At 35.7% G+C, this 15,000-nt stretch overlaps 1 protein-coding gene across 10 annotated transcripts in view; it reads right to left on the bottom strand.

Moving 5' to 3' along the window:
• Positions 1 to 42: 42 nt before the first annotated feature.
• Positions 43 to 15,000, bottom strand: part of LOC135094741 (UDP-N-acetylhexosamine pyrophosphorylase-like) — a 32,377-nt gene continuing 17,419 nt past the window's right edge. For 6 of the 10 annotated variants that reach the window (XM_063995083.1, XM_063995081.1, XM_063995076.1 and 3 more), the window contains 9 exons: positions 14,820 to 15,000; positions 14,091 to 14,315; positions 13,701 to 13,875; positions 13,027 to 13,186; positions 10,646 to 10,786; positions 10,078 to 10,263; positions 6,981 to 7,013; positions 2,718 to 2,780; positions 43 to 451 (listed from right to left, as the gene is read on the bottom strand). The exon at positions 14,820 to 15,000 is cut by the window's right edge and continues 7 nt beyond it. In XM_063995083.1, the coding sequence (XP_063851153.1) occupies positions 298 to 451; positions 2,718 to 2,780; positions 6,981 to 7,013; positions 10,078 to 10,263; positions 10,646 to 10,786; positions 13,027 to 13,186; positions 13,701 to 13,875; positions 14,091 to 14,315; positions 14,820 to 15,000 (1,318 nt within the window). In that variant the 3' untranslated portion in view covers positions 43 to 297. The remainder of the gene's footprint in view (positions 452 to 2,717; positions 2,781 to 6,980; positions 7,014 to 10,077; positions 10,264 to 10,645; positions 10,787 to 13,026; positions 13,187 to 13,700; positions 13,876 to 14,090; positions 14,316 to 14,819) is intronic. The other 4 variants (XM_063995084.1, XM_063995080.1, XM_063995085.1 and 1 more) reach the window with 2 other exon arrangements.

Genomic DNA, 15,000 nt, shown 5'->3' with positions numbered 1-15,000 from the left:
GTACACTTCAGTTTGCTGCGAGTCTCTGATGAGCGTCTTTAAGTGTGTCCTAGTGTCCTGAAGTGTCCTAGGATTGAATAAGTACATTTGCATTTACCACAAGGATTCAAAAAGTGTGATAAGTATCCTACAATGAAATAAGTACACTTCAAACCACTGCAAACATTAAAACATGTCATACAATCATTTAAGTACAATTTAATCCACTACAACCGTTTAGTAAGTGCCCTGCAGTGCTGTAAGGTATCCTATTCCACCCACTTCAGGTCCCCAGCCACACCTCAGCTGCCACACCCACTACACCTCAATCTTCTGTGCTGGTTCGTTGATGCTCAGCGGACAGGTGAACTTCTTGTTGGCGACCAGCTTGTCCAGTCCCTCCCCAGCATAGGACACCAGCGGGGAGATCTCCACCACCACCGGGCATTCATCCCACCGCAGCTCCTTCTGGCTGTGGGGTGAGAGAGTGAGTGGTGAGGCTGTGGTGGTGTGTGTGTGTGTGTGTGTGTGTGTGTGTGTGTGTGTGTGTGTGTGTGTGTGTGTGTGTGTGTGTGTGTTTGTTTTTTTTTGTTTTGTTTTGTGAATTTTTGTTGGTTATGATGGTGTTTTGAGGTGTTTTTTACTGTCTGTGGTGTGTGTGTGTGTGTGTGTTTGCTCCTGTGTACCTTAAGTTAAAGACAATACACAATAACATCAATGAATCACCAACAAACCAAGTTCTGAGGTGCAATGCCCAGTGGATCATCAACAAATCACATTATGAAAGGCACATCAAAACACTTCTACAATGAACTAAACAAATACATATATATAAAAATTGAGCTTGGATAAATTCATGAAATATTTATAAGAGTGAATCGTTGTAAACATTTCCCCTATTAAATATTTCCCTGAACACAATATTACCTTATGAATATTAAACGAGGATACTATGTTGATATTCGCACTGTTTTCTTAAAAGTCCTAAAGAATGTTTTACTCTGTTGCTTAAATGATATATATATATTGAGAAGGTGAAATATGTTGAGTCAATGAATAAATTAATGTTGCTTAAATTATATATTGAGAAGATGAAATATGTTGAATTGATGAATAAATTAAGATTATGATGAGTTACTATTACCGAAAAAAAAAAAGATGGTATTGTATTTTGGTGAGTGAGAAATAATGACAAAAATGTATAACCAGGAATACCAAAATAAATCAAAGAAAATTACAAATGAAGCAAACAGATGTATAAATAAAATAAATCAATGCATAAATAAAGCAAAATGAATGAATAAGCAAAAGCAGTCATAAGATGCCATAGTCATTTTGAAGAAAACACAAATTTTCCAATAATGAAACAAAAGAACAGAAGTTTATAAAGCAAAGAAGCAAATCATAAATCATAAATGGTAAGCAATCTCACTTAAATAAATAAATAAATAAATAAATAAAAAACTGAAAAAAACCCAAAAAATGTAAAAGAAAACATGCAAAAATTTATATATGTAAGCGTTTTCATGCAAGCACGAACACACACACACACACACACACACACACACACACACACACACACATACACACACACACGCTTGAATTAGCAAACACAAAAGCAAGATAGCCAATATATTCATACTTAAGCAAAGACAAAAAAGAAAGTAATATTAAAATTACTGCAAGACAAATAAATAAATAAATAAATAAATAAATAAATAAATTGTAAGGAAATATTATGGATATGAATTAAAACAAGATCTATGGTGTGTGTGTGTGTGTGTGTGTGTGTGTGTGTGTGTGTGTGTGTGTGTGCGTGTGTGTGTGTGTGTGTGTGTGTGTGTGTGTGTTACATTTTCAATTTAGATAAGTTTGTAATGTTTTATTTTCTTCCTTTTTAATATATGCATGTTGGTATGTACGTATGTATGAATGAATAGGAGAATAACATAATAATAATAATAATAATAATAATAATAATAATAATAATAATAATAATAATAATAATAATAATAATAATGATAAAAAAAACATGGTAATATACAGATTTTCACCACTACCACCATCACCACCACTACTACCACCATATTAAGTTAAGCTGCAACAGTGAATAACAATTAACATCACCATCACCACCACCACAACCAGTAGATTCAGGCTGTGGCAGTAAAATCATGGCATATTTAAGCTTACCATCACCAACATATCAATTTAAGCTGCTATAGAAAACTGAAGTCATTATATCAAGCTTCGGTAGAGAAGATCATCATAATACTTCTACTACCACACCACCACCACAAAGTAACGCAGACTGTGGTAGGGGAAATCATGTTCTCTCCACCGCGGTCCACCACTCATTAAATCAAGCTGTGGTAGAGGAAAATATTCCCACCACCAAAAAATAAATAAAGCTTTTGTAATTAAATTGTAATAAAATCAAAGTAAACACAGAATACCACCACCACCACCACTACAAGAAATTAAGCTTTTGTAGGGAAATCAAAGCCACCATAAAGACATAAGCTTTTTCGTAATGCATCACCACCATCACCACCACCACAAAAATTTAAACTTTAAAAATCGAAACCCAGACAAACCTAACCATCACCAACAAAATCAAACAGTGGTAGAACAAACAAACAGACAAACAAACCACCACTACCACCACCACCAGAAGGCGAGACACGAGCGACATCAGACGGGCAGATGGACGGACAGACGGAGGAATAAATACTTACGCGTAATTGTTATTGAATTCGGTGTTTGCGTTTTCAGTGGGGCATTTGGGGGCAGCGGCAGGGCTAAGGGGGAGGGTGACAGAGGGTGAGAGGGGGTCAGAAATGGTGGAAAGGACAAAAAAAATGATAAAAAAGAGAAGCCTTGTCAAAAAATGCTAAAATAAAGGAAGCCTACTAAAAAAATACTGAAACAAGAAAAGCCTACTCAAAAAATGCTAAAAATATGATAGGCCTACTAAAAAAATCCTAAAAATAAGATAAACCTAATAAGAAAATGCTAAGAAACAAAAGAAGCCTAAACAAAAAATGCTGAAAAAATATGCCTACTCAAAAAAAAGTACAAAAAAGGCCTATACAAGGAAAGAGAAGGTAGTGAATCCTAAAACTTAATAAAAAAAATTCTTGAAGAGCCTATACAATGAGAGAAGTGTAAATGTAGAAACTGCTGGAGAAATACTAAAAAAAGAAAAAGGCCTATACAAAAAGTAGACCTAGAGAGAAGAGTAATGAAGGCTCGGAAAATTATTGAAAGGAGTGTAAAAAGAATGAAAGAAGAGTTATGTGTTGTAAAATACAAAAAAAAAAATACAAAAAAAATAGCCTATATAGAAGGAAAAAGACAATAAATCCTTAAAAAAGCCTATAAAGAATGAAATAAGAGCTATATGTGTTGGAAATACCTACTAAAATACTAAAATAAAAAAAACAGCCTATTTAGAGATAAAGAAGACAATAACTGCTCTAAAAATGCCTGAAATACTTAAATAATAAAAAAATAAAACTATATAGAAAGGAAGAGAAGGAATAAATACTTGGAAAAAATTAAAAACTGCCTATACAAAAAAAATAGGTCTAAGGAGGTTATAAATGCTAAAAATTATTAAAAAATACTGGAAAAAATTGAAGCTGCTTTAGTTAGAGGCAAAAATGAAGGAAAAGTGCACTTGGCAGCAAAATATTAAGGAAATTGAAAGCCAAACAGTGCAAAAGATTTTAAGTGCATAGGAAAACAAAACTAAAGTAAATTAATGAAAGGAACTATATAAAAACTATACTAATTTAATTCTATAAGGGAAAACGCATACACATGGAAAGAAAAACTAAGATAAAAATAAATGGTTAAGAAATGTACAATAATATGGAAAGTTGTATAAGCTGGAAAGATTATAGTTAAGAAAAATATATATAAAAAGCATGAAATTAAAGAAAATTAACTTAGGTATTAAAAGTAAGGATAAATAGGTAAGTACTTCACACACTACAAACTACTTAGGTACTACAACTAAATTAAACAAAACAAAACAGGAAAAAATACAAATAAATATACAGGATGCAAAGAAGTGCTGTACAAGGAAAAAAAAAAGAAAAAATGGAGGAAATTAGACTAAAGTAAAAAAGAATAAGGAGAAATGAGAAAAAATATGACAAAATAAATAAATATACAAACATAAGAAGTGCTGTACAGGAAAAAATAATAAATAAACAAGAAAATAAGGAAAACTGAGACAAAGACAAATAAATAAGACTAATAACTCAGAGAGGAAAAAAAATATACACAATTTACGAGAACATTAATTACTAGACTGGAAGAATGAAAGCAAGATGAAGATAAACTGAAAACAATTACAAAAAAAAAAACTTATTGCAGATTTAAGGGGAGAAAAACCAGATTTGCAATGACAATAGGACATCAGAAGTCAAGATAGGAACTCCAGTGGTAGTAATCCAGAAAAATCCAATTAAATCCAACAGAAATCCAAAGAAATCCAGAAAAATCTATTAAAATCCAGAGAAATCCACTAAAATCCAGAATATCCAGAAAAATCCAGAGAAATCCATTAAAATCTAGAAAAATCCAAAAAGTTCAAATTATAGAAAATTACGAATATTCCACAGATATCCAAAAGAAATCAACAGATATTCGAGAAAAATCCATAAATATCCATAAAAATCCAAGGAAATCCAAAGAGACCCATAAAAATCCATTGAAATCCAAGGAAATCCACAAAAATCTATAAAAATCCACTGAAATCCAAGGAAATCCACAAAAAAATCTATAAATATTCAAGTAAATTCAAAAGAAATCCTTACAAATCCATAAAATTTCAGGTAAATCCAGGAGAAATTAAACCAAAGGAAATCCATTGAAATCCAAGAGAAATCCATACAAATCTAATAGAAATCCATTAAAATCCAAGAGATATCCATAAAAACCCATTAAAATCCAGGTAAGTCCATTAAAATACAGTGAAACCCAACAAAATCCAGGGAAATCCATCAAAATCCAGAGAAATCCATTAAAATCCAGAGAAATCCATTAAAATCCAGAGAAATGCAATAAAATCCAGAGAAATCCAATAAAATCCAGAAATCCAATAAAATCCAGAAAAATCCAATAAAATCCAGGGAAATCCATCAAAATCCAAGAGAAATCCAAGAAGAAATCCAAAAAGAAATATTGAGAAATGTAAGTAAATAAGAAAATCCAATATCATCCAGAATTCCAAATAAATCCATGTAAAATTCAAACAAACTGACAGAAACACAAAAAACTAATAAATAAAACAAACTAGCATAACATTCCCAAAAGAACACAGAAATTCGAAAAAGAAACCCAGATAATCCAAAAAAAACAGTGGGGAAAGTAGATAACCAAACACCGCACACCACCACGCATCACCACACACCACACCACCACCACAGTGCAGGTTACAGGCTGGGAAATATGGCGGAAAATATATCCACACCTCTTGCAATGCCAAACAGACAGGCAGACACAACAGATGCAATAAAACAGGTGCTGGTGTTCCCCAAGGCCTGGATCCTTAGACGTTTGGTATTTTATTGTCAGTATTTTAAACCAGGGTCTAGTGGAAGTTACTGGGGATTCTCAAGGGTGTTTTCATGGTTCTAGTGGATGTTATCGGGGTTCTCAAGGGTGTTTCCATGGTTCTAGTGGATGTTGTTGGGGTTTTCAAGGATATTTTTATGGTTCTAGTGGGTGTTTTCATGGTTCTAATGGTTTAACAGACTCTAATGAAAGTTACTGAGGTTCTCAAGGGTGTTTTCATGGTTCTATTGAATGTTACTGGTGTTTTCATGGGAGTTTTCATGGTTCCAGTGGCCATTATTGAGGTTATCAAGGGAGTTTTCATGGTTCTATTAAATGTTACTGGGGTTTTCAAGGGTGTTCTCATGGTTCTAGTAGTTTAACAAGCTGTAGTGAAAGTTACTGGGGGCTTCATGAATCCATTGATAGTTTAACAAAGAATTACCATTACAACAACATCCAGCCAACTGCAAAGGAAATTAATCAGACTTTTAAAGGAAGTTTCATGAATACTCCACACAACCAACAGAAAAACACCAACAGGAACATGGCTTATCATCTGTGTGGCCTTGAAAAACAGTCAACAGAAAAACACCAACAGGAACATGGCTTATCATCTGTGTGGCCTTGAAAAACAGTCTTAATGTGGAAACAGGAGGGACTAGTCAAGGATACAGGCTGGGCACTCAAGACGACCAGTTACAAGTGTCACCAGTCATCTGTTTGGCATCCCAGTCCAGTCTGCGCCTCACCCCCCCCCTCCGTCTGGCAAGGTACAGGGTGGTGCAAGTCAAGCCACGCCCCACAGCCGGTCCCAGAGAGGTAAGCCAGTTTGGTGAGTGGTTATCTCAAGTCTTTTGTTATGTTTGATATTTGTGTGTTTGTTTAATCATTTATTTATCTATTGTTTTTTTTTTTATTTAGTTATCTATCATTTTTTTATTCACTTTGTTATTTTTATTTATCTTTCTATTTATTTTATTTGATTATTTTTTTATGGAAATTTATAGCCTAAAATGTTTTCTTTAAGGAAATATTTGGTTGATCAATTCAAACTTTTATGAAAATTCCTCTTTCAACAGCAATGTATATTTTCTTCAATACTTTAATGGATTATATGAAAGTATTATATTTTTTTGCATAAACATTATTTTCTCTTTTCTTTTTTTAATAAGGGAAATTTGCCTGACTGATTAAAACACTTCAAACTCTTAAATAAACCGAAAACTCCTTTAGAAACTTTAGAGGCACATCACCAAAACACTAACAACAAAACAACTCAAAAAACACACAAAAAAACAGCCTAACAAGACACAGGCGGGACTTGAGACAACCTGGGCAGGGGTCAGAGAGAGACAGGTCAGGTACAGTAAAAAGTCCCAGGTCCCAGTCACCCACACACACTCACACGCAGGTCGCAGGTCATTACATACCTCTCTGTCTCTGCTACAGCCTTCTCCTCTGGCCTATAACACACACTTCATTAATAAACCTGGCACTTCCTTGCCTTGCCACACCCACACACCCTAGAGACTGTGTGGTGTATGCTAAGGTGTGGTGTAAAGGGTGTTTGGTGTGTGCTTATGTACTGAATGATGTCTGTGGTGAGTGTCTGGGCTGGCAATGTCCAAGTAATGTGTTATGTATTGCTTTTTAATACCTAGACACACCTGCATACAGCAACACACACCCTGGAGTTTGTGTGGTGTGTGGCAGGGTGTACTGGCCAGGGTGCAGTGTATAGGAGCATATGGGTATGTTATATATTGTCACTACTGTATAAGGGGTAGAAGAGTGCTGTATGGTGTATATCTCCCATACTTTGCTTGTATGGTGTATGGTGAAGGGATGAGGGCAATGTGGCATTAACACTATGATGAAACACTGATGTAATAGTGTAGCATGTAGTGTAGTGTACAATGCAAGGTTTGTACAAGCATTAAACATTCTTAGGGATACAAACACTAAGGTAAAAAATAATAAAAGTAACACATTTCTATCTTACTCAAGCTGCCTCTGGTATGGAAGCTTTTAAATAGCAATGATATAAATGTAAAATAAATCAATAAATAGAAATTTATAGAAGCATTCAATATTTCTAAGGATGCAAAAAATAAGCTGAAATTGAATGAAAGTCACACATTGCTACATTGCTCAAGCTGTCTGTAATATAATATGTAACTTTACATAAAAAAACTTATAATGAATGATGCAGTATGCTAACTCATAAATAACATTGTAAAAATAGAATTACTGCAACACAGCAGGGAGGTAAACATGTCAAACTCCTGCCAGACACTCTGTTGTGGGTGAAGGAAGACACAAAGGACTAAAAGTAAAATAAAATAACCAATAAAACAAATAATAATGCAAATAAAAGAGGGAATTCCACACACCAGCAGAACAAAATATTTACTAAAAATTTTGAAATATTCCTCTTTCATTTCTTGATTTTTAACTGAATCATTAACATCTTTTTTTTACTTTCGTGCTTTTGCTGCCCTCCTCCACACACACACACACAAACATAATAAATAAATAATGGAGCAAATAAGAAAATAAAGATGCAGGTTTAAATGCCACTCTCAAAAAAAAAATAATAAGTTAATAAAAAAAAAAACATATCCACACATATATACGAATATATATAGAAACTGCATTACACACACACACACACACTATATTTTTAACAAGCACAAACTTCTAAACTGCATAATAGCTTGTTTAGGAGACTCGCATCACTCTGACTACCCATACACTGCCACACCAACACAAACAACTCATGCAATGCTACACCACATGTTCTCTTGTTTCCTTCCTCAGACGACACCAAGAGACGTGGTTTTTTAAGGGGACAGAATTTTGGACGTGAAATAAAATGCTTCTTCTCGTTTTCTGTTACTATGCCATTGAGGGGTCACTGTACTATAGAATATTGAACTTTTTATGATTAGTCAAAAAAATATTGGGGTATGGTAATGTTACTGGTATTTTGTGAGTGAAATTAAATGTATCTTATCGTTTTCTATCACTGTGTCATTAATGGATCACTGAGCTACACTAATCTGAGGTGTTTTTTTTTATATTTACCGAGTCAAAAATATCAGAGAGTCTCAACAGTAATTAGTACGTGAAAATAAATGCAACTTCTTTTATTTTTTTCACTCCACCATTAATGTCACTAAACTAAAATATTTTCCCATTTTTTTCTTTTTCTATTACTGAATGAGAAATACAGGAAAACAACTAATAATTAAAAAGTGAGACAAAATGCATGTTTCTGCTTTCTGATCATCATACCATTTACACTTCTGCTGTCTGAGAGAGAGAGAGAGAGAGAGAGAGAGAGAGAGAGAGAGAGAGAGAGAGAGAGAGAGAGAGAGAGAGAGAGAGAGAGAGAGAGAGAGAGAGAGAGAGAGAGAGAGAATTTATCTTTCTATATTGCATTGCATCTTAGGATCATAAACTTTGTCTCCATTCATTTGTTCTTTCCTCCTCCTCCCCCTCCTCTTCCTTCCTTAACCTCTTGTTGTTGTAAATAGTTGGTTATCACAGTGACACCTTTGATGGGTCACTCAACTAAACTAATTCAAGATTATTTTTTCTCTCCTTTATACAATCTTTATGACTATCACCTCCACATCTGGAAACTTTTATCAGTAATTCATAAGTTAAATAAAGCACATCTCATTCAACCCTTTGACTGCTACCTGGTACACCTTTCCCTAATCACCAATCACTGTGAGACATCTTCACTTGTTCTATAGTCTCATCCAATTTTTGAGCTGGGAGGATATTGTAAAATGTGTTGTTTTTCATCGGTAACTTTCCTGCAAATGCTTGTAAAGACTTCACGCACTGCTTCTGTTGCTGATAGTTCTGTTGTGTTGCAGTGAAAGGCTTACAAAGTTAATAAACAACTGTAATATAAAAAAAACATAACGAAACTTGTGAAATATTCCCTCATTTACTAAACACCTGTAATATATAAAAAAAAAAAAGGAAAAAGCTTATTATTGTCTTTCTTAAGTTAGTCAATACCTGTAATGTAGAAAAAAGAGGAGGAAGAAGAGGAAGAGGAGAAAGAGATTTACTTATAATCAGAGGGCTTGCATAAGGAGGAGGAAGAGTTAGATTAGAAGGAAGAGAAAGAAAAGAGGGAATAAAGAAGAGAATGAAAAAAACGAGGAAGAGGAAAAGGAGGCAAAGGAGAGCAAACATGATGAGGAAATGAAAACATGAAGAGGGAAGAGAGAAAAGAATGAGAAATAGTTACAGCAAAGATAAAACTTGATAAAGAAAGATAATACGAATAAAAGTTGAGAAAGAAATTTATCAAGAACAGAATACTTAAAGGAAGAGGAGGAGGAGGAGGAGGAGGAGGAGGAGGAGGAGGAGGAGGAGGAGAAAGAAGAGGATAAAGATAAAGAATAGCAAAAAAAGATTAAAAAAAAATTGAAAAACTCCAATACCAAACACAACAATAAAAACCACACCTAACCTAACCTAACAAGCCATGCCAAGCCTCACCTGGGAATGAGGGGCAGCGGCTCGCCCTCGGAGTCCACCAGGGTGCCGCCGGCGTTGAGGAGGTAGCGATGGTGGAGGGAGAAGAGGGCATGGCGGCAGGTGGTGGGCGTGTCTTTCTCTGCGCCATCACCGTTCTTCAGCGGCGCAAACTCGTCCTCACGGATCACCTCCCAGACTGCCAGTGTGCTGTGGGGGAGGAGGTAAAGTCAGATTTTTTTTTCTCTATTTTCTTTTTTCTTTTTTTTTTAAATTCAATGCAAGGGCATAATTAGTTAAGGATGCAAAGGAAATGTTCAATAATGCTACTACTACTACTACTACTACTACTGTACAACTATGACAAAAATAACAATGACTCACCTACTTTGAAAACTATAATAATAATAATAATAATAATAACAACAATAATAATAATAATAATAACATAACAACAAAAACAACAACTATAACAACTACTAATAAAAACAATAACTAATACTTGAACAAAAAAAAAAAAATAAATAAATAAAACAAATAAATAGCTAATACTTAAAAAAACACCACCACCAGCACCACCACCACCACTCACTTAGAGAACTGGAACACATCAAACACAAACTTCTCCATCTTGATCCCGTTGGGTTTCTCCGGCTTGACAGTCTTGCCCTCGTTAGTCACCGTTGGGATCTTCTTCTTGGCCACGTGGTGCATCATGCTCATCTCGTAGTCGCTGCAATGGTTTGAACCCCACTCAGCCATTTTTATTTTTTTATTTATCTATTTATTTATTTATTTTTGTTTTATTTGATTTGTTTATATTTTTTATGCTTTAGATTTTATATGCAATACAACTCAAAATATTAGGTGTATATACGTAAGCTGCAACACACATGCCAGTTTGAAATACACAAGGTGTATTGCAGACTTGAGGTGAGTATACAACACTACTGTACACTAAAAAAACACACTTAAAACACCCAAATCCCACCTCACACACACACACACACACACAACACACATACACACACACACACACACACACACACATGCTAAAATCTTAAAAAAGGCTGGATTTTTTTAAAGAACACAAGAAAAAGTAAGGAAAAGATTATTTAAAAGCTGGATATCTGAGAGGTCAGAAGGAAAAAAAGGAAAAAGGGATATGATTGAATGATATAAAAAGTACATGAGAAAACACAAGGAAAATAAGGAAAAGAGAGATGACTAAATGATATAATAGGTACAACTTAAAAAAAAAAAAAGAGAAAAGAAACTAAAAAATAAATGGTAGAGACAACCATGCACTAAATAAAAGTAAAAAAAATATGAAAATAAAAGAAAACAGAGCAATGAAGGTTAAGGAGAAAAACAAAGGCACTCTACAGTAAGATGAATAAGAAAAACATATAAAACACACAATATCTCAAAAATACCCCCAAAAAATGAACCTTCAAAACAAACACACACACTTCATCAGTCCAATAGCACCAAAAAAAATGGGGAATCTACAATAACAAACACACAAACACACAAACACACAAAACACCCCAGAAATTGAAGCTAACCAAAAAAAAAACAAACACCTGCAAACAATAAGACAAAAAAATATGTAAAATAAGATAAAATATGTAAATAAACACACAAGACAGCTCCAAAATACACCTATGTACACCCATATACAGGCTGTCTGTTGGAAAAATTAAAGAAATGGAGTAAATATATAAATAAATCAATATATTAACAGAATTTTTTTATATTACTGCACAGAAAACACTCTGGAAAACAGTAGATACCCCCAGTACAGCCAAAATAAACCTACACACACACACACACACATGGAGGCTGTCTGTCAAAAGAATAAATAAACTAAATAAATAAAAAAAAAAAACAAGAATTCTATCTACACAAACATACAGAAAATAACACCCCAAAAAATACAATATACTCCCAAAATACACCTACACACACCCCCAAGCCACACACCCCCTCTCAGTACTCACTTGCTGCCGCCGTGCAAAGAAAACGGGGAGAAACATTAGTACCTTCAATACAAGCAATAGTAATAAGAAACTAGCCTAATGTTTGTGTTCTTGAAACTGTTTTGTTCAATGGATATATTCTAGTCAAAAATACACGCACCTTGGTTTATTTCTGTATAGTTTCCCTTGAAATTGAGTTAGAAATGGTAGTATCTTAGTTGCAAAGATTCATGAAAGTATATTATTGGTTACTCTTCCTTGAAATTGAGTTAGAAATTATAGTCTTTCAGTTGTAAAGATCTGTTTGTTATTCTAGAGAAGTATCCCCTTAAACTGACTCAAAAATGTTAGTATCTTCATTATAAAGGTTCCTTAAAGTGTTATAGTGTGATATCCCTTCAAACTGACCCAAAAAAACACAGTATCATCTAAACAAAATAGATTCCTAAGGTATTATAGCCAAAAATAGTTCATCAAATATTGTAAAGTTGTGTTGCTTTGAAACCTTGACCTATACATGTGAAATATTAAAGAACTCTTCAATATTCACTTAAAAATCAGAAATATCTTTGAAATATACATTTTTCACACACACACACACACACACACACACACACACACACACACACACACCAATACCAGTAAATATAATACCAATATTTGAACACTCACACACACACACACACACACACACACACACTCCTTAGAGAGATATAGACTAAGAGGGGATCTAATGGAGGTCTTTCAGTGGCATTGGACAAAATAACACTCAGGATATAATAATTTTCACACACACACACACACACACACACACACACACACACACACACACACACACCAGTAAGTAACACCAAACCTTACAATACTCATAACACTCATCCTCACACACACATACACACACACACACACACACAAACAAACACTTCAATAGACACAACACTCTCTCTCCCACACACAAACACAAACACACACCAAACTTTACAACACTCACAGCACGACTTTTTTGAGGAATTCCGTAGTGAAGTAATGGTTACAGATGTTGCCGGCAGAGAAGGTGAGGCGTCCATCTGGGTTCCTCTTCTGTGCTGTCTTGAGTGTGATCTCCGAATACTCCACTACCTGATGAATACCATCCACTTTGCACACCACACCTGGGGGCGCCAATGGGTGAGTGAGGGCTCCAGGGATTTACTAAGGGCTGCTGTTGTGACTATGAGGGTTTGTGTTCATGGTAAAGTAAGATTTAAAGGGTGTCCTGAAGTTTCCTAAGGGATATAACAAGGGTGTGCAGGACAGGAGGGGATAGGAGAGGATAGGGTTGGTAATCAGGGCAAGATAAGATTCAGAGGTGATCTGGTGGAGGTCCTGAAGTGTCCTAAGGTATAAAACAAGACTAGACAAGATCCTCAGCTAAAAATCAAGACACAACAAGAAGAAATAATAATAGTAGTAGTTTAACAGTAGAATAAGAAAAAAAAAAAAACAAGTAAGGAGAGAGGAGGTTTGAGGGAGGTCCTGAAGTGTCCTACGGGAGATAACAAGGCTATTAATCACAACAAACATGAAAAAATAGAAGAGTAATAGTTTAATAGCAAAATGAAGATCCAAAAGACCAGAGAGAGAGAGAAAGACCCAAACACCAGACAGAGTGCCAGTGCCACGTACCAACAGCCTCCGTGGGGAAAGCCTTCTCCACCACCTTGGCCCCACAGTCGGCACCCTTGGAGAGGCAGTACCCGATGAAGATAGGATCCGCCATCTTGACTAGAATGTTGTCAACGCAATACACGTGAATGTACTGAATGCCACGCCTCTCCATGTCCTCCAGCACGTTCTTCTCCTGCAGAAAAGAGAGAGAGAAGCACGGATGTTATTTAAGGGAGTGTTCATTAAGTGCGCTTATTGTATCACATGTTTGTTCTGCGGGAATTAAAATATAAGCAGATAGAGAGAAACTAAGAAGACAGATACACAAAAAAAAAAAAAAAAAAAAAAAAAATACGAGAGATACTGAAGCAAGGACATCCATAATGACCCTAACCAACCGTGACTCACCCTTAAAGCCCTGTAAAGCCCTCCGTTGCCATCAGGGGCGCGGGCAATCTTGCTGGGCGCCTCCAGAATGATCTTGCCGTCGAAGGTGAAGCACGGCAGCATACCCTGTTCAAACACCACCAAGTTCTCCTTCTCCAGGCCAAAATAGTGGTTGCGGGCAAAGAAGTCCATGGTGGGCTCCTTGGTGTGCTCCGAAGTCATGATGTACCAGGGGATGTCACCGCACTGGGGGATCAGAGAGGCTTTACAAGGGACTGAGGATTTGGGAAGGGGATTAAGGGTGCTGGAAGAGGGTTACTGGTGATGGAAGAGGGTTGATGACAGAAGAGGATTAAGGGTGATGGAAGAGGATTAAGGGTGCTGGAAGAGGACTAAGAGTACTGGAAGAGGATTAAGAGTAATACAAGAGAATTAAGGGTTCTGAAAGAGGATTAAAGGTGACAGAAGAGAATTAAGGGTGACAGAAGAGAATTAATGGTGATACAAGAGGACTAAAGGTGATGGAAGAGAATTAAGGGTGACAGAAGAGGATTAAGATACTGGAAGAGGATTATGGGTACTGTGAGAGGATTAAAGGTGATGTTAATGGGATTAAGGGATTAAGTCAACTATACAAGAATTAGCAAGGTAAATACAACATACAACAAAACAAGGATAAAAATATCACAAACACACACACACACACACACACACACACACACACACACACACACACACACACACACACACCTTGCCGAACTTGTCATTGGCCAGGCGTTGGAGTCTCAGCAATCTCTCGGCCTGCAGCTGGTACAGGGTCTTCCCGGATGGCAGCTTAACATCATACATCCCCTTGGGGTAGTCAACGCCCAGCCTGGTGCCCTGCCCCCCAGCCAGCAGCAGCACAGCCACACGCCCCTCGCTCACCTCA

This window comes from Scylla paramamosain, chromosome 46 (assembly GCF_035594125.1).
Source record: "Scylla paramamosain isolate STU-SP2022 chromosome 46, ASM3559412v1, whole genome shotgun sequence".
NCBI lineage: Eukaryota > Metazoa > Arthropoda > Malacostraca > Decapoda > Portunidae > Scylla > Scylla paramamosain.
Note: the sequence above shows the minus strand (reverse complement) of the source record. Positions and strands in the feature narration are given on the sequence as shown.